Raw genomic sequence first — 26,020 nt, forward strand, 5'->3', positions numbered from 1 at the left:
AGTAGTGAGTAGCACTCGTTATGAACAGGGGGTTTATAGACTCTGGCCATCCACGCATGCGCCCGGCCCTAGAATAAGCCCTCATTTTAATATAAATCTTCCTTTATAACTCCACTGGGTCCTCAGTATGGCTCCCGTGTCCCGGCCTGTGGGACAAGGTTTCGCGGCACAAGACTGCCTGGGCCGCGTAGGGAGCGAGCGGCCGGTACGCACCGGAGTTTGGCGTGGTGGGCGAGTTGGTCTGGTTGTTCTGCACGGCTGCGGCTACAGCGTGCGCAGCCGTCACGGCTGTCTTTGCGGCATAGAGGTTGGCTTCTTCCTGAAACTTGCCGATATTCTTCTTGTACCTGATTCGTTTGTTGCCAAACCAGTTGGATACCTACAAAGTGCAGAGACATGAGTGAAGGGGAAGAGAGGTCAAAGGGGGAAAAAAGAGTCAAACTTCCAATGATCACTGTTGGACACCAAGGGGACACCGTGGGAGACATCAATTCTTAGCTTGCAGTCACAGCCCGTGGATAACGCATCACGGTTTCCGGGGTTTGCTTTTGCTGTTTGCAACCTCGATGCTCAGAAGAACACCACTTCTTGGAATTAGCCACAGTAACACTAAAAAGGACGGGAGCACTGTTCATAAAAAGAACTCAGTTGGTACATACTAATTGGTATATAAGTGATCAGTCCCCCTGAAAGTGGCTGAAAAACTAAAGGGAACATTTGTTAAACTAGGTAAATAATAAATTTTTGTGAAGGAATGACTTCTTCTTTTTGGATCTGGAACGATTTTGGCAGTTGGACAGTAGAATTGTGTTTGGTCTGCTGAAAAGAGTAACATCAATTAATAATGGATGAACAATCCCTTTGTCTCCTGTCTCAGAAGGTTCTCTGTGTCTGCCAAGGTAGCTGCTGAGGCTCGGCCAGTTACCACACGAGAAAGTCACAACTTGAAATTCAAGGAATTCCAATAAGGTCAAATGCAAATACAGGGGAGCAGCTCTGATTTCATCAGGTGGAATATACTTATGTCTTTTACACACTACTTATGATGTCAGCTCGTGCAAATGGAAGAGATTTCTGAAGAGGAACTTGGCAACAGGAAGATTTCATCACATTTCACTGACAGCCAAACTTCAGCCCAAGACTCATTGCTCATAGTTACATGACGTGTTCAGGCACCTGGAGCCGAGCTATATAAAGAAACGAAAACCCCCACAGCAGGTTATAAAGAGGTACCCGCCTGCTATATAAAAGGCTCTGACCTCCCTTTTGTTAAAGTAACAGTTTAAAAATACTCTTCAATAATTTCTTAATAATCTGTCGAAGGGGCATGTTGCTGTGGTATCAGGCTGGGTGGGTCACTGTTTCATTCTGAACAGTTACTCAGAGGCCTTGAGGAAAAATAAGGAGTGGTATGAGCCCTCCAACCCAATTTACACGAGTGGGCACGCTTACTGACCTTCTCTGCCAAGAGTTTAATTGCTTTGGAAATAGAACTCTCATTCTTCAACCTATGGCACTCATCCTTCCAGAAGAAGCCAGAGAACCCTGGCAAGGAAGCCACATGAGGAAGACAATGTTGGCCTTGCTGCTGCCCACATGCTGTCTCATACTGGGGAATCACTGTATGCACACATACACACACGCAGGCACACTCACTAGGATCCTTGCAGCAGCTGTGAGCACAGGTCATCAGACAGAAACAAGCCAAAACTCATCAGGAATTAATATGCTACAGATCAGGACTTTCTAGCCGTTGCTGTTCCACTATTATGCGCCCCCACCCCTTACGAACTGTATATATCACGTTCTTCCTTCATATCAAATAGTAGTGGTTATAACTTCCATTCAATGACTCTCTCCTACATGTCAAGCATTACGCAGAGCTCTTTGCATACCTTTTCTCATTTAATCTTCATCTCAAGGGCTAGGTGGCTGACCGACGTGGTTATACAGGCATAACACCCGTCCCAAATCAATGGCCTTTTCTCTCTCCTTCTTTGATCTTTCAGCAGTGTCTGATATGCCAGGGTATGTGTGTGTGTTCTCCAAAACTCAGCTCTTGCCCTCTTCTCTCTTCTCCTTGAGCAATCTTATCCATATTACTGATTTCAATCATTGTCTCTGTGTGGATGGCTCCCAGATTTCCATCTCGAGCCCTAAATTCTTTGAAGAATTTCAGTTCTTGATTTTAAAGATGTTAACATATAAGTGTTTTGCCACAACCTCCAACACAATAGGTCTAAAATGGAATTCATGTGTCCTCTAAACCTGCACCTCCTTCTCTTTTCTCTTTGTGTTCACAGCACCTCCACCTCGAGAGACGTGGTACTTCCTACGTTACAAAGTCCCTGATTCCACCGTTGCACAATTCTAACGGATATTCAGCTCTCTATTCGGAACTAAGCTCTGGTTCCCTCTCATTTCTAATCATCGGCCTTAGTTCCAACACGTAGATGGTTTTAATATTAGGTTCTCAAGCAGCCTTGAGGGACTGAACCCCACTAGGCCACTGGCCTCTGCCCTCCTTTCTTTGAGCTCCATATGCGTGGGGCCCCATATGCGTGGGGGAGGAGGACATAAGCATTGAGACGGATGTGGCCGTGGGAGGAAGAGCCAGGAGAGTGCACAGGTGAGGAGACAATGAAGACCAGACCCAGGCAGAGCAGTAGTCACGGAGAGGGCAGCTATCGTGGGGAGGCACTGGCAGAATTTGCCACAGACCAGTGGTAGAGGTTGGGGGAGAGGGAGAAGCCAGAGATGAATTGGGGCAGAGCTGATGTGGGGCCCAGGCCTCCAAGAACATAGAGACGGATGCTCTGGGAGGGATTTCGGCAGCAGCAGAAGTCAGCCTCAGTGACTGTCAGGATCCGTCCCCATACCAGAATTATAGGACTCTAAAAACAAAAGTTCTGACTCAAGATTGAAAAAGGACCGTAAACGTATCCGTTCTGATTCTGCTGGTTAAAGCAATTTCTCTCAGACACTACCTCATGTTTCATAAGCACGTTCTCAGCGCAGGAGGCAGACCCAGAGAGCCGGCTCACAAAAAGCTCCTTCAAGTATACATCACTCTAGTTTGTCTGAATAAGACTGGCAGGCCTTCAAAGAGTTAAATATTGAATATATCTACAGTGCAAAGGGAGATATTCCTGGCTGAGAGGGAATTTGGCATTTCTTAAGTATAATTAATGAAAATTCCCCAACTCTGAATTTAGCAACAAAGGCCCATCTTAGAATTCTCCTCTTCTAAACAATTCTCTGTTGGATTCCGTACTTTGTAGTTAATATTACCTTGACAATCAGAGAAGCTATAATACATTAATGAAACCTAGCCTGGAAAATCAGATTACAGCTTTATTAACAGTTTCATAATTGAGGAATCTCTGTACCACTGAAGGGTCTCATCTCTAGATATGCAAGAATCCTGTGTTTATGCATACCCCTGGACCAATCACACAACAGTCATCACTAATAAAGGTTTATTTAATTCTCACAGTAAAATTTTAATATCACCAGCAGCCTGGGGAAGCTTTAGCAAGTGGATTTGCTTGACATCAGATCGTCTCTATTCTGCTAGTCCCAATACTTCTTAATCTTTAATATCAAGGCAATTAAAATTAATGGCCACTCATCCGAAGCTACTGTGGGCAGTGTTTCCTTGACACCAATTGTTTGATGGGATTACCTAGAGGTTAAACTAACAAGCAAGGTTTAATTGGAAGCAACGAAAGAAGCAGTGATCATACGTTCTGTTTAACCTGCATAACCACGTCTAAATGAATATCTAAAAATGTTAACCTATTTCTCAAATTAAATATGCACGTCACATTCCGAGATCGCAGATTTGGGTACTGCAGCAATCAGCTATTAAGACCATGCCGCTGCAACTAAGATCAGTGTAATTAATGTATGAATCGACACCTAACCTCGGGAATTTCTGTCACCTTTTAAAAACAGATGGGCACAATTCGTCGCAAATGAATCTCCAGCCTCACCCTGTAGGAAGCACCAAAAGCTACGGATCCCGTGCGTCCCTCCTACATGGTTCTCACAGTGGAGCCTGCCGTACACACGGACAGTGAGCAGAGAAGAGCCTGCCCCGTCTCTGAACCGGAATGGTCTGTGGGTTGGTCCCAGAATTGAAACACAGAGGCAGGAAACTGGTGGAGAGAAAGGGAATATGCTGTCCTGTGCTTCTCTTTTGAGCCACGTATCGAGGATTCATGACTCTGGACTGTGCAGAAGGAGAAGGGCCAGGCAAGATTTTAAGATCAATTAAAAATGAGAAAAAAAAAAGAGAAAATAAAAATACAAGTCCACTCCTCCTTCTACTCATGTTCACTGCTATCAGCCCCCTGATGTGAGCCTTTGGCAACTGGGGAAAAAAGTAATGAACATTCTGCAGGCTGCTGATTTTCTGGAGCCCTTATGCAAGGCCAAGAAGTGGCCAGAAAAGCTTCCGGTCTCACCCATTTACTAGAGCCATGCATTTCCCTAACTCAATCCAGCAGCAGACTCTCAATCGGTTTTACAAAGTCAAATGTTTTATATACTATACGTAATCTAAAAAACAGACAAACTCATCGAATTGTTCGGTATGTTAATGATTTGGCCCATGGCAGTTATCTGATGACTGTCACCTCTTGCTATCACCCATGTTATATCGACCAAGGAGCAAGAGAGCCAGACTACACGTGTTGCCCACAATCAGACAGCAAAGTGTGATAGATCCAGATTTCAACACCAAGGTTCCCCATCAATTTTTTCCTTTTTTATATCAATTGGGATGTTTACTGAGTATCTATTACGGTCAATACTGTACTATGTGTCATGAGGAGACAAAAGAACAAATAAACATGTACCTCACCTACCCAGAACTTGCCATCTGACTATAAAACGATGCTAGACACGCAGAACAATTCGCAAAAATCGCAGGATGGCGGCGCTCACACGCCCAGCTGTACAGTACAGACTCTATGTGCAGCAGGGACCTGGAGGGGGAGAAGTGCCAGCAGGTCTGGGAAGTCGGAGGAGACTTCTGAGCGAAGGTGGGGTTCTGAACTGGACTCAGCTTCAACTCAACTCAACACTATTTTTACTGAGACTGCTTATTTCAGAGGCACAAACCTTTAGAAGCTCTTTGGCACAAACAACAGAGTAGTGAGAGAGGAAGGAGAATCGATTCTAAAGGAAAAGAGGAACGGAGATCCAAGGAGTGTTTCTGAAAGATGTGACTTCAGAGTGGAGGCCTAACAAGAGGGGACCATTCCCACCGGGGAGAATGAGGGCACAGTGAGGGGCAGGGTTCGGCACGGCTACCAGGGGGTGGGTGCGCGTAAAGGCACCAGAAGGAGCAGCAGGCTCTGGGCTCTGGCTACCGACCAGGACAAGGGAGAATGTTCTAGGCAAGGGAAAGCCTGAAGAGGCGCCCCGCAGGCCATCTCACACCTCCCTTCTGCAAGGCCTCACTAAGTGGAAGAGAAGTGGAGGGAAGAAGAAGGCTGAGCCTGAGATTTCTGGGAAGTGCAGTGGGGAATGGGTTCAAGTGAGGACAGCTGAGGCCAGGGGAGGCAGCCTTCCCAGTGGGGTACCTGTCCTGTGACAGTGGGCGGCATACTTTTTGCTGGAATATTCACTAAAGAAATTTTGAATAATCAGGTATTTTGCTCCCACATATTTTGTCCTTTGCACATTTCTGAAGTCAGCATCTACGATTTTTCATTATAAGTTTATACAGTTGTAAACAATGTTATTTCAGTATGTCCTAAATGTTGACATTTTAAAATAAAACTGTAACACTACTCCTTAAAATGTATCCAGCCAAATTTAAATAGCAAAGCAATTTGATATCCACTCTCCATTTTAAAAATACATAAACTTGCTTTTAACAGTCAAAAATTTTGCATTCTCTTTGTCCTTAGAAGTGTATTCCCATTACATTTCCCTTCCATATTCTCCTAATGCAAAATGCTTTCATGCTCTACAAAAGAAATATATGGAAATTGAAAATTTAAACCGTTTTTATTTCCTGTAATTATAAGGCTCTACATGTTTAATATATTTTTCTGGATTAAGCTATCATTACAATTAGTCTAAAATTGACCAAAGCAATAACAAAGATTTATTCTGATAAATAAAAGTATTTGTTTTGACCATCAAAAGTAAAGCGGTTTTGTTTTTTTTAAATTACACATGCATTTCTTAATCAGAGGGGTGCAGGGTTATAAAGTGCTGACTGAAGGCGGTTTGCTTATCACCAGTATTTTATACGATCCCTTGGTGGGGACCAGAGAGGGTCTCACACTTTGGGGCAATGGGCCATCATACAGGGTGGGAGATTTCCTTTCATAAAGTGGAAAAATGGCAAGTGATAAAGTGCAGGAGGGAAAAAGCCCACACAAAGCTTCTACCCTGCAGCTTCCTGAGGCTCACGGATTTTAGGAAAGAATATACACATATATAAGGGAAGTTGGCCAGTGAAAATCTTAGAACCACCACACCCTAGTAACCTCTGGAATATCTTCAGCTACTCTGTGGACCACGTATAACCTAGTTCGAGGCTGTTGCCTTAAGTGAATAGCCTAACTCTGGTTTCGTTTGAACCTTTTTGTGTGAGTACAGTGTGGGAGCCCCACTCATGGGGTGCGCCTACTAAAGACCTCGGGCTATAAAATGGGGCTCATTCGGGCAACCACTTCTATGTGTCACCATGACCTCTTGGAACTAGACAAAGAACGAATCTGTCAGCTTCAGGAAACCAAAAACATTCTGATTAAAGAAGGAAACCTAAGGAGACAGACATAGTTTACCTAATATTTAGCATAACCCTTCTGGAGAGTAAAGCAACAAATATGCACAGACCCTTTGAATCAGTACTACTAAGAAGTTATCTTGAGGAAATATTTAGAGGTATGTGTGCAAAGAGATTCACTACAGTCCTATTTATACTAGGAAAATAAAAGTAGATTTATAGCACATCTGTATAATGGGATATGATCATTGATTAAAAAGCATGTTGAGAAAGAATATTTATTGACCTGGGGAAATATTCACAATATATTATAAAGAGGAGCAAAGGGCATTTTTTTTCTTTCATACAGCATGAGATTTGGGGGGGTAAAAATATTCACATGCGTGCAAATGCACACACATATACACACACATATGCACAGGAAAAAAGTATCAGGACCCACATACCAGTCAATGTGTGATTATCTTTTAGAATAGATTTATAAGTAAATTCTATGTGTTTTTCTGTGTATTTTCAAATATTATCCAAATTGATTTCAGAGAAGCAGTATTTTTTTTTAATTAGAAAAATGTACTTTACAATGAAGAAAGGAACCAATCTGCCTCTTAAAAATATCATTTAGAAGTCATTTAACAATCTCTAAGAGTGTACCAGGCCCTGTGCTGGCCCACATAACCAGAGGAATCAACGGTCCTGTTCCTGTATTCTATCAGGAGGATAAGTATGGCAGGTCTGAGAATTCTTGAAATAATTAAAATCAGACACTTTGTAAATCTCAAGCCATTAAAATTTCCCAGACTGCTTTGAAAACTCCATGTTGAAATTATAAAGCTAAACCATCTACAATGTCTCTACAGTCACTGCAAGCCAGTTTATTAATTAGTTAGCATTAATTGTATCTTACATTTCACATTCTATCACTACATTTATCATTTTAACAACATTGTTAAATAAAAGAGAAAAATTATCACTCAAAGACTTAATCTTCAAGAAGCAGAAGTGCAGAACTTTAGAGTTCATCCTTAGTTTTGCTTCCTTGCATAAAATACATTAGGGAGAGGATCAGCATTTGTTTGGAAAAGAAGCAGCTGACACTAAAACATCATTACTGAGATTAGGAAACTGAACATTTATGAAGCACAAATCTTAGAAAAATTTGCCATTGTGTTTCCCCTGTTTACTTGTGATGCATACTTTATGTACTGTGCCTAATTAAATGCAACAGATTAAGAAATGTTGAAATGCCAAGTCGTGTATAATGGAACATGTAGCATATTTACATGGTAAACAGTTTTACCTCTAATAAATAGTTTTTCCCTAATCAATATGTTTTCATCCCCATTATGTGATTCAATTTGAAATGAGGGATGGAAGCCAGATACTGTTCAATTTTTAAAGTTAATGGTGTTAATAAGCTAAATCTCATTCCACTCCTCTCCTTCCCAAGGGTGCACATTCAGTCAAGTCAAGGACAGAAAGGCTGGACTCGCCGTAGATAACCCATGTGCACGCCCTTGAGAACCCAGAGGGCAGCTGGAGCGAGGGCCTGACAGCCAGACAGACCTGTGTGTGAATCCCAGCTCTGTGACTTCCTAGCTGTGCGACCTTCGTCGTCATCTAAGGCTCCCCTTTCCTGGTCTGCAAGATGGGATAACAGTACCTACTCCTAAGGGGTCTGTCATGAAAATTAAATGAGAAAACATGTTAAAATGCCCAGGACTGTGTCTGGGATGTACTAGGCACACCCCCCCCCCCAATCTTACCTTTCCCTTTTCTTAAACAAGCCACAACAACAAACCCTCTGCCAGCCTTGCTTGCTTCCTGTAGTCACTAAGGTCAGGGTACCCTTTTCACAAGAGCGTTGGATTCTGGGAGAGCTGGTCCACGCTCCCAGTGCTGGGGGTGGGGGGGAGGGGACTGGCAATAGGGAATAGGCAGCGGTGAGAGACGGGCAAAGGGGGTGCCCCCCCGCATAACAGAGCATAATAAACTTCCTACTACAGGTGGGTAACACCCAGACCGAGAGCTACTGTCTGCCACACACCTCTGGGCCAAGGTCGCGCACAAAGAGCTGACAGCCCTACGTGAGCCTCCTCGTCCCTCCTCACTCCCGTCCCTCCTCACTCCCGTCCCAACATAACCACTTGCAAGACAATGCACTGGACCTAGAATTTGTAGGAAACCTGGGTTTGGTTCCTCCTTGTACCTACATTTATAACAGCAGCCATTATGGAGAGCTCATTATTACATGTATGATCTCATTTAGCCCCCTCAAAGCCCCAGTTTTACAGACTTAAAAACTGAAGTCAGAAAGTTTATATAACTTGCCTGAGGTCACACAATCTTTCTTGTCCTTTTTCCACGATGCCTTATCTAGTAAGACCTGTTTTTTCTTAGTACTCCACAGAAATTGTTTATTCAATTTTATTTCTTTTGCATTGTATTAAATGGCAAGGGCTACATGAGGAGACCCCACCGTGTGAGTGCAAAGTATTCTGGCTCCTTAATGGTTAAAATGTGGGCTAGCCCACAGACCCAAACCATTATTTATTTCCTTTTTAGAAAGTAAGTTCCAAATTCGTAACAACTGACTTGAAAACCAACTTTTGGGGGCACCTGGGTGGCACAGCAGTTAAGCGTCTCCCTTTGGCTCGGGGCGTGATCCTGGCATTGTGGGATCAAGCCCCACATCAGGCTCCTCCACTATGAGCCTGCTTCTTCCTCTCCCACTCCCCCTGCTTGTGTTCCCTCTCCCGCTGGCTGTCTCTATCTCTGTCAAATAAATAATAAATAAAATCTTTAAAAAAAAAAAAAGAAAAGAAAACCAACTTTTGAAACACAACCCACTTCTAATGGGAGAAGTGGACAAACAGAAATTCAGTTTCCATAGATTTGAAATAATTTAAAACAGATTCACTTGTCAAGTACTGTTTGTTTTTTTTTTATTTGAGGCTGTGAAAAATCTTATTGCCATAATGTACTGACACCCTTGCAGTTTGGCTTTGCCCTTTCTACTCTATGCATGATAGACTGATAACTGCTCGTGACATTCACAAAGAGGCTCATCTGCAAAAGTATATAAAACGTCAGCCTCGCGGCCACAGTACACAGAGAGCAGATGACACCGTTCATCTCCCTAAAACACGTGCTTCGGGGCGGTTCTAAATTACCACAGACGATGTTTTCAGCTGAAGATTTTTTTCCTTAAAATTACTTCTCTCATTAAAAAAAAATAAAAATGTGTTAGGTGTGCAGCTGAATAGATTCCATGGAAAGGCTGGCAGATTTTGAAACACTAACATCATAACCGGGGAGTGCCTCCGGCCAGCTGCACGGAAAGGTGGGGCCATCTCCCAGGCAACGCATCAGCATCCCCAAATTCCAACTCAAGAGCACTTTTTAAACAACGGTGAGCTAGATATTTTGTCCAGATAAATTTCATGTAACAGAAAATATCAAAATTTATTCAGTGTCCTATGTGAAGAAGCCCTACAGCCAAGCCTTTTATTTCATGGAAACCCTTATTTATTTAATCACCACTTCTGACTAAATACACACCCCGGTTCTCTTTGCTTTTTAAAAATCCAGAAGATTTCATTGAATTTATTTAAAATGGTAATACCTATCCTCAAAACCTTTTCAACATACATAATTACTTCTCACTGAAAATGAGTCACATGCATTTTTAGAATAAAGAGTACACCAAGGGTAGGTCTATTCAGAGACTAAGAATTTGGACACAACCCCACTCGCCACTCGCCCACAACCACGATGGTGCGCTGGCTCTCATGTTTATGGAGCCTGTGAAAACCTAGGGGCTGGAGGCTGCTAGACACTAGTTTGCCGAAGGCCGGAGCCTCTTCCCCTTTCTTCTGGAACCTTGACGAGGCTTTGTAGGAAATATCCAGCAGGAAAACTCTGGTGAATGGGTGACAAATTAGCATTTATTGAGCACTTATGATATACCAGGCCCAGTACTAGACATTCTATATATATGATCTCATGTAACCCTCAAACCTCTGAAGAGATTATCACCATCCTAATTTTACAGGTTGAAAAATGGAGACTTCAGGTTCAATAATTTGCTCAAGGTCACAGTGCAACTTAATAGCGGTGGATGGTCTGTGTGACTTCTCTCCACCTTCCCGTAGTGAATGTACAGTCAGCTGGAGTTAAAAGTGCCAACTTCTCAAAATGACTGATATGAAATGATAGTACCACTTCTCAAATAGAACATAAGTAACACAACTTAGTATTGTAAAGAATCGGGTGTACCTGTAGGGCAATGGTCTAAACATCAAATTTTAGAAAGTTAAGGAGAAAAGGAAATAAATTACACTACTTCCAAACTTCTCTTCCTTGATCTTTGATCCAGTCACCTGTTAAGATCCCAGTGCGGGATGACCCAATTAGTTCTTTTACCCCCTTCTACTCCTGAGCTCTGAGATTTGTAGGGCAAGTCACAAGCCCAAGCTGCTGGCTGACTCTGCCAATGATTCTACCTGTTGGCTCATCACTGGCCAGACTATTCGTTCCACACACGTATAAAGAGTGCCCGGCAGACACTCTGTTCCCCCAAAGCAGTCCCTGACCATCGCCTTCGACCTCTCAAATCCAGGCTTACCCTCACTGTGTTTCTGTCCAGGATCACATGTCCTCTTGTAATAACAACAGTTGTGATTTATATAGGGCTTTTTACATAGGGTTTCTTTCTTTTTTTTTTTTTTTTAAAGATTTTATTTCTTTATTTTGAGAGAGAGAGATCATGAGCGAGGTGGTAAGGACAGAGGGAGAGGGAGAAGCAGGCTAGCAGGCTCCCCGCTGAGCAGGGAGCCCAATGGACTGATGGACATGGGGCTCGATCCCAGGACCCCACGATCATGACCTGAGCCGAAGGCAGACGCCTAACTGACTGAGCCACTCAGGTGCCCCTAAAAATTAGGGCTTCTTAAGTGCCAAGCACTATTCAAACCACGTGATATATATTAACTCATTAAATCTGCATAACAATCCAATAAGGTAGGTTCTATTAATTCACAAAGATTTTAAAAGGAAGGAAGGAATGAAGGAAGGAAGGGGGGAAGAAGAGGAGGGAAGGAGGGAGGGAAGGAAAAAAAGGAGGGCGGGAGGAAGGGAGGAAAAAGGTAGTGCATACAGTATGGTTCAGAATGAATATGAGAAAAGAACACGTATATTAAGAAACAGTACCAAGAATATCTAAGGCACTGTTAATTGTCTTTGGGGAGTAGGACTAAGAGTTTGAGGTAGAAGGGAGGCTTTTGGAAGAAACAACTTTTGGTTTTGTTGGGCCCTACTATATGGTTTTTAAGAATTTTATTAATTTCTGCACTTACCTTCATTATTCCTTCTTTCCACATTTTTGGTTTTAGTATCCTTTAGTACTTTTAGATGGATCTTTAACTCAGTGATTTTCAGCCTCACCACTTGATATACATATATTCAACATACATACAACTATATATAATCATATATTATAAACAATATATATATAAGTATACATTCATTAATATTATATCTACATAATACCCATGCTATATATATAATGTATATTTAAAGCTATACATTTTCTTTTAAGTATGGGTTTAGCCTCATCCCATGAATTTTGATAGGTGTATTTTCACGATCAGTTAAAATATTTTGAAATTTTCACTGTGGTTTCATTAGCCCATAAGAATATTAAGAAATATATTGTTTTATTTTCAAACAGGGGAATTTCTAGTTATCTTTTTGTTATTGAGTTGCAATTTAATTCCACTGTACTCAGAAAACATATTCTGTATTAAGGTATTTAAAATTTGTTGAGAGGTACTTTACGGCCCAGAGTACAGTTAACTTCCAAAATGTTCTGCAAGTACTTAAAAAGAACATGCACTTTGTAGTTGTTGAATAGTGTTCCACAGATAGCCATTAGGTGGTTTGCTAATCACGGTGTTCAAATCTTCTGTATCTCAAATCTTCTGTGCTACTCAAATGTGGAACCATCGGCATCAGCATCACCTGGGAGCTGCAAATCATCAGGCCCCATCATAGACCCTCTGAATTAGAACTTCCAGGAACACGGCCCAGGAATCTGTATTCCAACAAGCTCTCCTGATCACTCTTATGCGTGCTACAGTTTGGGAAGCACCGTTCTACGTCCTCACTGATTGCACGTGTGTGTGGGGGGGTGTTCAATGCACAAAAATCTACAATGATTATGGATTTATCTATTATTCTTGAAATTTTGTTAAGTTTTTGCTTTATGTTTTTTGAGCTTCTGTTATTTTGGTACATATGAACACAGAGCTGCTGTGTCATTATTATTTAGTGCCCCTCTTCACCTCTAGTAAAACTTTTTGCCTTGATGTGTTCTTTATTGGATATTAACAAAGAAACACCAATTTTCTTTTGGTTATTGTTTACATGTTATGTTTTTTCCCATACTCTTATTTTCGTTCTATGTCCTTATGTTTTAGATGTGTCTCTTAAAGAACCCATAATTAGGTTTCATTTTTATGTCTTACCTGACAATATTTGCCTATTATTTGATTCATTTATACTTAATAGAATTACTAGTATATTTGGTTATAAACCTACCATCTTACTAAATGCTTCCTTTTTGTCCCACTTACAATGCTTTCCTGTCCTTCTTTCTTGCCTTTTAGATGGCTTATTTTAAAAAATTATTCCTTCTTTTAAAACAATTTTTTAAAAATTATTTCCTTCTTTATTAGTTTGGAAGTTATATATTCTTTTAGTATTCTTTACGTGACTACCCTAGAGATTACACATTCACGACTACCAAAGTCTAACTTGTACTTTTATTACCTTTTGCAGAAAACGCAAGAGTATTAAGAACACTTACCCTCCCCTCATAACTTATGAGGCATTATTATTGTATATTTTAATTTTATACATATTATAAACCAATAGGACATTTTAAACAATCAATACTCATTTATATTCACATACACATTTACCCTTTACTCTCCACCCTTCCTGCATCTCCCACCCTCTACTTGGTATCTTTTTTACTTCTGCATGAAGAGTATTTTTTATACTTCCTTTTGTGAGAAAATGGTACAAATTCTCTCAATTTTTTACTTTATTTCAACCCCACTATCAAAGGATTCTTTTGGCAGATACAGAATTCTAGGGTGACATTTAATTTAGTCCATCTCTTAAAGACATCATTCCACTGTATTATGGTTTTATTCTCTTAAGAAATCAGTTGTTAGTCTAATTGCTGTTTCTTTGAAGCCAATCTTATTTTTCCTTCTAGCTGCTTTTGTTTCAGCTGTGTTCAGTGCGCATTCCTATATACTCATTCTGTTTGGGGACTGTAGTTTTTCATGAATCTAGAGCTTGGAATCTTCCATCAGTTTTAGAAAGTTATCTGACCCACTCTTATATTTACTTCTTGGGCTCCAATTACATTTATGTTAGACTTCTTACTGTATCCTCAATGTCCCTATTTTTCTGATTTTCTATTCTACTGTTTCTCCATTCTTTAGTATGGTTATTTTCTGTGATCCATCTTCCTGTTCACTAATTTTCCCTTCAACTATGTCTAATCTGCTTTTAAATCCATAGACTGAATTCTTAATTTTGGTTACTGAATTTTTGGTTCTAAAATTTCCATTTAAACTTTTTTATGGTTTCCAATCCTCTGGCAAAATTCTCCATTTTGTCTTTTATTTCCTTAGATATATTAAGCAGTTATTTTACAGCCCATATAGGATCCTTTTATTTTCTAGATTTCTATGGGTCTGTTTCTATTGTCTGTTGTTTCTATTGGTTTTAGTACATGTTGCCATGTCTTCTTGTATGTCTGTTTTTCTCTGCTTGTGTGCCCAATGTTGTATTTGCTTTGTTTATAGAAACAGCTGGAAGCCTAGAATGCTGCTATCTTTTTCTACAGAAAATAATTATACTTGCAATCCAATTTCAAGGACTGAGGTATCTGAAGCAGAATTACAGTCTCTGTGAGAGTCCATGTACTTCCAATGCACCCTTGCTGGGGAGCAGCCCTAGCAGTCTAAGGCCTCACTCAAGGGAAATAAGGTAGCCTCCCCTGGTAGGTCCTAGACACCTAGACACCAATTCCCTACAAAGTGGTCAAAAGCACTGCTTAACCTCTCAGCCTCTTAGTCACTCTCTCAGAATTGACAAATGACCCAAGGAAAAGTCATTTCCCCTGACCTTATTTTCTGCTTCTCTACAAATTTCCTGGATAACATCATCCATTCCCAGGAATGGGAAGAACTTAAGTTCTCAACTAAGAACTTAAGTGGATGACTCCCAAGCTACATATTTAACCTTGACCTTTCTCATAGGTTAACTTCCAAACTGAACATTTCCCAACTGAGATGCTGATGGCAATGCAAACCTGGCATAACTACCACAAACCTTTAATTTACCCTCCATCAAACAAGCATTTCCTCATGTGTTTCATTTATCAGACAACAGATCACCATCTTCAATTATCTAGGCTAAAAACCTCAACCACCTTCTAATATTCTTTCCTCCTTACATTCACATCCAATTGTTTACCCAATTTCCAAAATACAAATTCTTCCTCCAAAATGCTTTTCACATCCATCCTTGTTTTCAATCCTCACCACCTCTTTCCTGGATTATACCAATAATCTCTTATGTAGTCACTCTCATTCTAGTGGTTTCCCCTTCAAATTGATCTTACACATTGGTGCTAGACTTATCTCTCATAAATCTAATCATACCACCCAATCCAGAAACCCTTATCTTCCTTATTTTCCTTCATAGCACTTATTAGTATGACATAATATATAATTACATTATAATTTATAATTACATATATTTTATGAATATGTACCTCGATAAGGTATATATTCTCCTCGCCTCACTAACCTATAAGCTTCACAAGGACAGATTCTTTGTTGTAGTCACTGTTAAATATAGCACCATGACCAAAAATCACTAGTTGAATGAATATTGTTGAATAAATTAATTAATGCAAAACAGACATCTAAACAGCTCAACATCATAAATGCAGGCATAACTGCAGACATCTAAACATCTACACATCATAATTCCAGACCTTCTCCAATCAGGCTCAAACTTGCCTTACTACCTAAATCATTTCTTCAATAGTCATTGAGTGCTAAAGTAGGCATTAAGAATACAGTGCTGAATAAGACTGCAGTCCCGATCAACATGGAATTCACCATCTATCAGGGGAACAGCATTAAATAATTAATTATTTAGTGCTTACTTCAGCAGCACATATACTAAAATTGAAACAATTCACTATTTGGGGCGTCTGGCTGGCTCAGTCAGTGGAGCGTGTGACTCGACCTCAGGGTCATGTGTTTGACCCCCCACATAGGGTGTAGAATTCACTTTATTTTTTTTTTCAGGATTTTATTTATTTATTTGAGAGAAAGACAGAGACAGCAGAAGCAGGGAGAGAGGAGGAGGGAGAGGGACAAGTAGACTCCCTGCTGAGTGTAGAGCCCATCGCAGGGCTCAATCCCAGGACCCTGAGATCATGACCTGAACCCGATGTCAGATGCTTGACCAACTGAGCCCCCCAGGTGCCCCTAGAGTTCACTTTAAAAACAAAACAAAACAATTCATTATTTAGTTATAATTGTGATAAGTGCTATCAAGGAAAAGTATAAGAAGCTATGAGAATACATAATGGAGGATATGAACTGGGAGTATAAGAAAAGCTTTCTTGAAGAACTGACAGTTGAAGTGAGCTTTGAAAGAGTAGTAATTAAAATGTTTATACATTTTTGTGGGGGTGGGCAGGGTTAGACCATTCCAGGCAGGAGAAACAGCATAAACTGTGTAATTATTATTATTATATCTTCTCCTTACTCTGTGATAGACACACTGCTAGGTACTTTATACATATTATCTCACTGAAACTCCTATAACCTGATGAAATACATGTTGTTTTTACCCAAATTATACCTATGAGGAAATGAGGCACAGTGAGGTTGAATGACTTGCTCAGAGGTCACAGAACTAACAAGCTGGGAACCTTCCTAATCCTCTCAGTAAAAGGTAACCCCATCCTTCTACCACAGTCCAAAATGGCACCCTCAGGCCCCTGCGTACTACCCCAGGTTAACTTTTGTACCTGTCAGTAACACATTTGTCTGCCCCCCCAAGAAATCTGACATTTCTCAGAGAGAAGAACCCTAACTAATTCATCTTTGTTTGCCACAGTGCCAAGCACAGTGCTTACAGCAGGCCTGTTGAATGCATCAGCATCTGTCGGATGCACTAGGAAATTAGCCCAAAAACCCAGACAAATACTTTTGGCTGGATCGAATTAATTTGTTTACATTGTTTGTTGCTTCTACTCTCAAAATCCATATTCATTTTAGAAAAGTAATATGCTTTCTGCATGGCTGACAGAAAAATCAGTAAAGGAGAAGAGAAGCCAAAACACCAGAACAAAGGAAGCCCAAAGCATCGCTGGAGAATGCCAGATCTCCTGGGTAGGGATAACCTGGAGTCAACATGAGTGAGGAGCCGGCAGGCTTGAACTTGGAGCCTGTTCTAATTGGTGCCTTTGTTCTTCCGGCTACACTGTGTATCTTCTGTTCATTCCTCCCTACTTACTCTCCACACTGCTCTAGCCAAAGGAAGTCACTGGTGGGAGACGAGGAAAAGGAAGGAAAGTAACATCAGACTAATCGTCAGACTAATCCCCTGACTCCCTCAGAGTAAAACTGCCTTTACTTAAGGTTTCAGTTACTATCCTTCCAAATCAGCTTCTACGTACATCTTGGGTGGGTTCTGGTAATCCTTCATCTCTTCAGGGCTAGGGGTAGTAACAGACCTGAGCATTACTAGTATTGCCCTTTGTGGTTTCCCTACACTCTGCCCACACTTCTGTAAATAGTCACTTTATTAAACTCTCCTCGAATTACTCTAATTTGAGTGTGCCATCTGTTTTCTTCTGGGACCCTGACTGATATATTGGCCTCCTGGTCTGACATGCCTCCGAGAAGCAAGGCAATGGAAAGGTGAGATGCAATGATGAGGGACAGGCATGAGGACAGACTGCCGGGAATACTCGAAGGGAAGAAATAGGCAAAAGAAGGTGAAGGGGACAAAAACTGAAGGGACCATGATTCCGATCAGGGCTTCTCCTAGGTAGGAAAACTCAAAACCACTACATCGAAGCTGGAAATAGTCTCTCTACCCTTAGTTTGGGCATTATAATCAAATTAGTGTTAAGAGATTTTCTCAGAAAATGTCAATTTAAAATAAATAAAACACCTAATATCACTGGAGCCAACCTGAGGTACCCTGCTAATCATGGTACTGACTATAGAGAAGACAAAAACAACACATCAGTGGCTTCTGTCTTCTTTAAATCTTGCAGATCTATGCCTTATCTGTACTCAGTGTTACAGCAGCCTCAAAGCTCCCGTCTCTTTACAACCTGCTCCTTTGTTCTTTGCACACTGTTTAATGCCGTCTTTCTCCACTAGGACACACAAGCAGAGCCTTTGCAGAACTCAGGGTCTGCAGCCTTCTCTTAAGACAAGTGAAAGAACCACTTTAACAAAATAGCTGCCACTTTCCTTCACCTTGTCTTCAGTTCACCAACTGCATACTTATAGGAGAAATCTGCTCCTGCCGTCTGTCTACTGCCAAAGCAACTGAACAGGCCTTTACGGATAGCTGGAAAAGATACTGTAATTTGATAGTCATCCTTTTTTTTCCTGCTCTAATTATTATTTTAACGGGCTTCTTCTTATTTTAATAGATTTTTTTTAATAAGGAAATCTTACTTACAAATTTTAATTAGCTTACTGAATATTCACTGCTTTGGAATAAGTAGTTTAATGAGGAAAGAGACCTCCAGCTACCAACTAGCCTGGAGTGTCTAAAGTAGCTTAGGGGGAAATGATGCAGCCCTAGTGATAGAAGCCCAGGCCTGTGCCTCACAAACCAGGACTCTGCTGCTGGGGCCCCAGGGACAGAGGAATCACACTGCCTCTTGCAGGACAAAAACAAGTAAAAATCCAGTTTTTTGCTTTTTATCAAGAACCTCTGTGTAAGAAGAACCTCCAGCTCTCCCACTTGAAAGACCTGTGACTCTTTGTCAAATTACTTAACCTCTCTGAACATCAGTCTCCTCATCTGTAAGGGTTAGATAATAATTTTTTCCACACTAGACTGTTATAAAAGCAGGTCTTGTGCACCACTTTAAAAGCTCTAAAATACGTTAGTTGAATGAATGAATGAATGAATCTTAATGTTGCCAATTAACCTCTCTACTATTTCAGGTTCTCATCTGTTTAAAAAAAAAAATCAATCCTTTCTTTACAGTACATTTCAATTACAGTAGCAATGAAGAATAAGTGAACATTTTTCATTCTAAAAACACCTAGCAGAGAAAGTAAGGCCAGAGTTCTTTAAACTCAAAATTGGAATCAGGAGAACAATGGAGTTTTTTGTGACTTGCTAATTTGAATAATCAATGCAAGTTAGCTCTATTTCAAAAAGTAAAAGCATATTAATATCTGCTTCACTAATTAAGAACATGTGACAATTTAAGTATGATTCTCAATGCTTATGACATTTGAAATAATTTCTTCTTTTGTGAATTTTCGGGGTGTTATGTAAAATAAGGGGAACTCCACCTTACTCAACCAAACCAAGTCTTAAGAAATCAGAGATCTCAAATTCTGAGTTCAACCTGCAATTCTACGTTAAAGACATTTATATTTATAATATATTAGCACAAATTAATGTAGGACTAACATACACTGTAAATTTTTCACCTACCAGTGCCTATTTATATAATATATAGTGAACTTAAAAAACTATAAGAATAAAACAATATACAGGGGCGCCTGGGTGGCACAGAGGTTAAGCGTCTGCCTTCGGCTCAGGGCGTGATCCCGGTGTTATGGGATCGAGCCCCACATCAGGCTCCTCCCCTATGAGCCTGCTTCTTCCTCTCCCACTCCCCCTGCTTGTGTTCCCTCTCACTGGCTGTCTCTATCTCTGTCGAATAAATAAAAATAAAATCTTTAAAAAAATAAAATAAAATAAAATAAAACAATATACATTAACTTCATATGTAAAACCAAACTCCTGATCTCCTCTCCCCCTGAAAAACCTGCTCCTCCCAAATCCGTCCCCATCACATTTAATGAAAACTGCATCTTTCTGCAGCTCATGCCAAAAGTATTCAAGTCCTCCTTGACTTTCTTTCTCTTACGTCCTACATTTCATCCGTCAGTAAACCCTCTTGGCTGTACCTTCACAATTATCTGGAATCCAGCCACTTCTCATCACCTCTACTACAAACATCCTGGCCCAAACCACCATCATCTTCTGCCTGGATTATTGCAAAGACACCCTAACTGACGGTGGCTTCTCCTTGCCTCCTTCACTCTGTTGTCCATACAGCTGCCATGGCGATCCTGCTAACACTTAAGTCAGATCATGCCACTGCCCAGCTTCCCACTTCACTCGGAGGAAAGGTCTGCCATTACCATGGTGTCCAAGGTCCTGCACCATTTGGATCTCATGATCTCTCTGACTTCATCTCTTACTACTTCTTCCACTTGCTCAGGCAACTTTTACCTCGGGCCCTTTATTTACTGTTCCCTCTGCCTGGAATGTTCTTCACCTTTAGCCACATGGCTTGTTCATTCTCTCCTTCAGTCTTTACCAAAAGATATTTTCTCAGGAGGGGCTTTCTTTACCACTCTATTAAAAATTGCACACTTCACTCCCTGTTCTCCGTCCCCCCTTTAATTTTCTCCATAACACCTATCACTTTATTCTAATTTATTATCTCATTTATTTACTTTATTTGTTTGTACTTTTCCAGGAAAAGGGAAGCTCCATGAGGGCAGGCTTGTTGTTGTGTAAGTAGTAAACTTTTCAGTCAGGTGAAATATATATATGCCAAAAAAGGGGCACACGTCATAAGTAGAGAGCTTGATGAATTTTCCAAAAAGTGAAGATACCCATGAAACCATCACTGAGATCAAGAAACATCAGGGGCCCCTGGCTGGCTCAGTCAGTTCAGCGTCTGCCTCTTGGTTTCAGCTCAGGTCATGATCTCGGGGTCATGAGATCAAGCCCCACAAATTTCTTTCTCCCTCTCCCTCTGCTCACCCCGCCCCCACCTCATGTGTGCATATAGGTGTGCTCTCTCTCCCTCTCTAAAATAAATAAAACTTAAAAAAAAAAGAGGGGGAGAGAAACATCCCCTTTCCAATCACTTTTCTCCAAGGGTAACCACTTTTATCCTGACTTTTAACACTAAGATCAATTTTGCCTGTTTTTGAGCTTTTTTTTTAAGTAGTCTCCAGGGGTGCCTGGTGGGTCAGTCATGATCCCAGGGCCCTGGGATGGAGCCTGGAGCCTGGAGCCTGGAGTCAGTCTCCCTGCTCAGCAGGGGGATCTGTTTCTCCCTCTCCCTCTGCCCCTACCCCCCAGCTTGTGCTCTCTTGCTCTTTCTCTCTCTCAGATAAATTTAAAAATAAATAAAGTAGGCTCCATGCCCAACGTGGGGCTTGAACTCATGATCCTGAGATCAAGAGTCTTATCCTCTCCAATTTGCATTTTTCATTCATTATTGTTTCTAAGATTCATTCAAATTGGGTGTATGTAGTTGTAGATCATCCTTTTTCATGGCTATATAGTAGCCTGTGATGGGATTATAGCAAATGGATTTATCCATTTCCCCAATCAATGGACAACTGTCTTACTTAAGTTTTCTGCCATTTCAAACAATGTTACAATGAATGCTTTTACATGTCTCCTGGTATACATACACAAGAAGTTTTCTAGGGCAATTTCACTTAGAGGTAAAATTATGGATTGAATGGTACAGGTATATTCAAATTTATAAGATAATGCCAAAAGTTTTCCAAGTGGCTATACCCATTTATATTCCTACCAGAAATATTTAAGAGTTCCTGCTACTGTATATTCTCGCCAACAATGTGTAGACTCAGTATGGTCAAATTTAGGATTTTCCGTCACAACCCGGGAAATGTAAAATGTGGTTTCATTGCAGTTTTTAAATCACATTTTCCTGATTATTAGTAAGAAGGATCTTCTCATATAACTGAATATTTATATTTCTTCTGTGACGTCTTTATTTGTGTCTTATCTATTTTTCAAATATGTTCTTTTTCTCTTATTAATTTATAGGAAATCTTTATGTATTTTGGATTTTAATCTTGCTTATACACTTAACAAATCCCTTCTTGCAGTCTGTGGGCTATCTTCATATTTTAAAAAAGGTTTTATTGGAAATGATTTCAAACTTGCAAAAAAAAGTTGCAAAAACAAAAATAGTACAAAGAACATCTGTGTATGCCTTTTACTCATATTCACCTGTTATTAAACATTCTGCCCCATTTGTTTTATCATCTGTGTGTACTCATGCATGCACACTCTCCCTCTGTGTTTACACATGTTTGTGTGTATGTGTTTACATATCTACATGCACATGTGTTTATATATATACATGCACACATATATAAACACACATACACACACATTTTTTCCCTGAACCGTATGAGAGTAAATTATATACGTCATGGCCCTTTATCCCTACATAAGTCAGTGTGTATTCCCTCAGACCAGAGATATTCCCTTATATCCCTGTACTACAATTACAAATTACAACTGACGTTAATAAATTTAACCCAATATCCTTTGCGGCACTTTTTCCCCCTTCAGTACAAGATCCAGTCTAGGGTCAGGTATTGCGTTTACCTGTCATGTCTCTATCCTCTTTTAGTGTGAAACATTTCCATGGCCTTTCTCTGACATTTTTAAAGAATACTGCTCCCATTCCAACAGAATACTCCTCGTTTTGTTTGTCTGATGTTTTCTAGTGATTAGATTCAGGTTACGTTCCTGGATGAAACACTGCACACAACGTCTACCTGTCCCCCTTTGGTGATGTTGCTTCTAATCACCTGAGCAGGTTTGTCCCATTTCTCCACTCTATAATTGCCTTTTTTTTCTTTTTTAAACCCTTGCAACTAACAAAGGGCCTATGGAGAGCCACTTTAAGACCATTTTCTTCATCAAAATTTTCCCCTAGATTTAATATCTACTGATGATTCCTGCCTGATCCAATCTTTACTAAAATGGCTGTATCATGTTGATGTTTCAGTCTCCATTAAGTACTTTGATAAACATTCTACCACTAAATCTATCAGTCTTTTCCTTTGTTGCTTATACTTTTTATGTTCTTTTTAAGTAATTTCTTCCTACCCTCAAAGTACTAAAGATATTACCTTACATTTTCTCCTGTAAGTTCCTTACTTATGCTTAATTATGATTTTAAGCAGTATTTTAAGCAATAAAGAATAAATCAGTTTCATATACCCTAAGTCTAGCGAAAATTATGTTGCTACAATTGCCTGTTTTCAGTGGATTTCAATTTTTTTAAGTTAGTTTTGTACATGAACAATTTCTGGATTCTAAATTTAATTGTATTTTAGTATGATGTATATTTTAAACAATGCTTTTTCTCTTTAAAAAGTAGTTAACCTGTCAGGTCTGGAACATTCTCTGCTTTCACTTCTAAACAACTTAAACAACAGGGCACTAATTTGTAAGGCTAGCAACTGATGTCTAATACTTAAAATGATAACATCATTGTTCCTACTTCAGAGATGTGTAGGAGGGGAATTGTTGAGGGGAAATTAACTTCTTTAGGCAGGAAAAGGGTAAAGAGGGGAGGAAATTGTCACAATTTAATGCTTAAACAGATCCCTGAAATTCTGCATTTGAAAGGCTGAACTGAGAGAAAAAAGGTCAGCAAGTCTCGCTTTGTAGACAGACTAATCTAAGTCTCTATTATTGCCATGTCTCAAGCAATTACCAAAAAAAAATTTTTTTTAAACCTAACAAAGCTGTTTTTCTATCAGAAGATAAGTGAAATGAATATAGCAATGTACTTAAAAAAAGAAGTACTGTGTTCCTAGCATTTTAGAAGTAGAGCAAAACCTCCATGGTTTGGAGTAGTCAGAAGGAAACTTTTCTCCCACTTATTACACAGCACGTGCTAGGCAAGTCTTACATTACACACAAAATGCTGGTACTACACTAATGAAAAGCCAGGATCGTATCGCTTTCAAAAAATATATATAATCTGTGTTATTCTCCAATGGTAACTATGTTACAGAAGTAAAAAAGCAGCAGACTCATGAAAACACCTTAACTGAAATCGACCTGGCAAACATTTGAATTCTAAAGTCAGAGAGTTGTTGGGAGAGCCAGTAAATGGGGCTTGGCCTCATCAACTGGTCTTTAGCATGTTCACTAATGTTCAGGGGAAATGCGCATACCAGAAAAATACCCACTTAATTCATCTTCCCCGTATGACCCAGCACATTATACTACACCTTAATAGTTCAAGTGGCAGTGAATACTAGATAACCCAGATAGGAATGCTTTATATACGTCTTCACAAGTTGGTAACTAAAATCAATTATATTCCATTTCAAACTGAGCAAGAGGAATCAAGATAAGCCACTATTTCGTAAAAGAATGACTCTCTTAAATGATAGCTTAATTATGAATCTAAGATTGTTCTAGAGGTTCCATGGAAAGTAATGCCAAAACAGAATTTGGAAATTATCTCAAACCCAGACTCCAATGCCTTAAAGAACAATGACTTAAAATACTGATATAAAACTTTCAGTGGAATCTGAAGGGGATCTTTAATATCTTGGACTTCAAATGTACATTAGGAATATTTATTTAAAAACTACTTTAAAATTTTTGTGTCCCAATAGGAAACATCGAAATTTGTGCCAAAGGTCAGCTTTTCCTTGAGTTCCACTGTAATAGCTGGTTGGTAATTATCACATTTGCGTGCTATAAAGAAAAGCTATCCCGATGTCAGTCTATAAACAACAGTATGAGTATTTAAATAAAATTATATTTTAGAGCTAATGCCAGTAAAATATACTTATTTTATAAGGAGGTACAGTTGATTATTTGTCTCCACTCCTCAATCTAAATACCCGTCTATCTGCCTAAAACTAAATGTATTTTTGTTAGAAGATGACAGCTAATTTCAGGGCCACAATTTATTACAATAAACATTAAAAAACAAACAAACAGTGACAGGTAAAAACTTAATTCTTCTGTTTAATGAATAACAAGGAAGCAAAGAAATCCTTGGGACCCAAATATCATAGCATGGTTACCAAGAAAAGACTTAGTGAATTCCTCAAAGCTTTCACCAAAGAGTTATATTAAATTTCCTTTCGGCAACAAATAAATTGGTTTCTCACTGGTAGAAGCTTAGGTCAGTCATCTAAATCAGGGAAAGCAGGACTACATGCCATTTACTGAAGAGTCACTTAAGAATAAACCGTGTCTCTCCCCATGGCATGTTTATGTCCTCTCTATAGAAGATTTACACTGGGGTGGTGGGTGATTATCTTGATTCCTTGCCACTTAGGATTAAAAAAAAATTACCTAAGCTTTAAAAGGTTGCATAAAAATGTGGAAATATCTATATTTTCTTTTTATCTTCTTTGATGATGGAACACATGGATCTGAAATTTGGTGATACCCTGAGGAAAGAATAGGGTTCCTATATCAATAGGGAAACAAGACAGACCCATGGTGTCCTCTCACCTGTGACACTGTGATGCTGCATTTCTTGGCCAGCTCCTCTTTGGCTTCTTCACTGGGGTAGGGGTTACTGAGGTGTGAGTAAAAATATTCATTCAAGATTTCTGTGGCCTGTTTACTGAAGTTACGCCTTTTTCGTCTATGACAAGAACCAAAAGAGAATTATAGTTATAATTAGCCTTAACCAAAGAGGGGTATACTGATTACAATTATACAAAAAAACCGGATTTCTAGTTTTAAACATTTTTAGGGTCTGATTTATCACAATGATATTGCAGTTATGCTCTTGGCATCCTCCAAAGCACTACCCAAATCATTTTAAGATGTAGGATCACTAAAAATACAAGAATGTGAAGTACAATTAACTCAATTCTTTAATTTATTCAACAAGGATCTAATGTGTTATAGGTTCTCAATGAAGATCCAGTGGGAACAAAACAGGTAAGACCTATGGGAGAGTTTACAGGAGAGTGGAGGGTTAAGGGACAGAGCAGAACGTTAGGGGGAAGAAAGCCATTAAACATGTATCACGGAAATAAATACAAATTATGGTGACCATATCAAGGGTCACGAAGGAAAAGTATAAGGTATACCAAAAGCATATAAGAGGGAAATTTAACATAG

The 26,020-nt window shown here is 39.7% G+C and overlaps 1 protein-coding gene across 2 annotated transcripts in view; it reads right to left on the reverse strand.

Annotated features, from left to right (window-relative positions):
- PBX3 (PBX homeobox 3) overlaps positions 1-26,020 on the reverse strand; it is a 206,131-nt gene that overhangs the window by 6,344 nt on the left and 173,767 nt on the right. For both annotated transcript variants that reach the window (XM_045790928.2, XM_045790929.2), the window contains exons 5-6: positions 25,400-25,535; positions 214-379 (exon numbers count right to left, since the gene is read on the reverse strand). In XM_045790928.2, coding sequence (XP_045646884.1) covers positions 214-379; positions 25,400-25,535 — 302 coding nt within the window. The remainder of the gene's footprint in view (positions 1-213; positions 380-25,399; positions 25,536-26,020) is intronic.

Source organism: Ursus americanus, chromosome 18, assembly GCF_024610735.1.
Source record: "Ursus americanus isolate L20-20 chromosome 18, mUrsAme1.1.p, whole genome shotgun sequence".
Lineage (NCBI taxonomy): Eukaryota > Metazoa > Chordata > Mammalia > Carnivora > Ursidae > Ursus > Ursus americanus.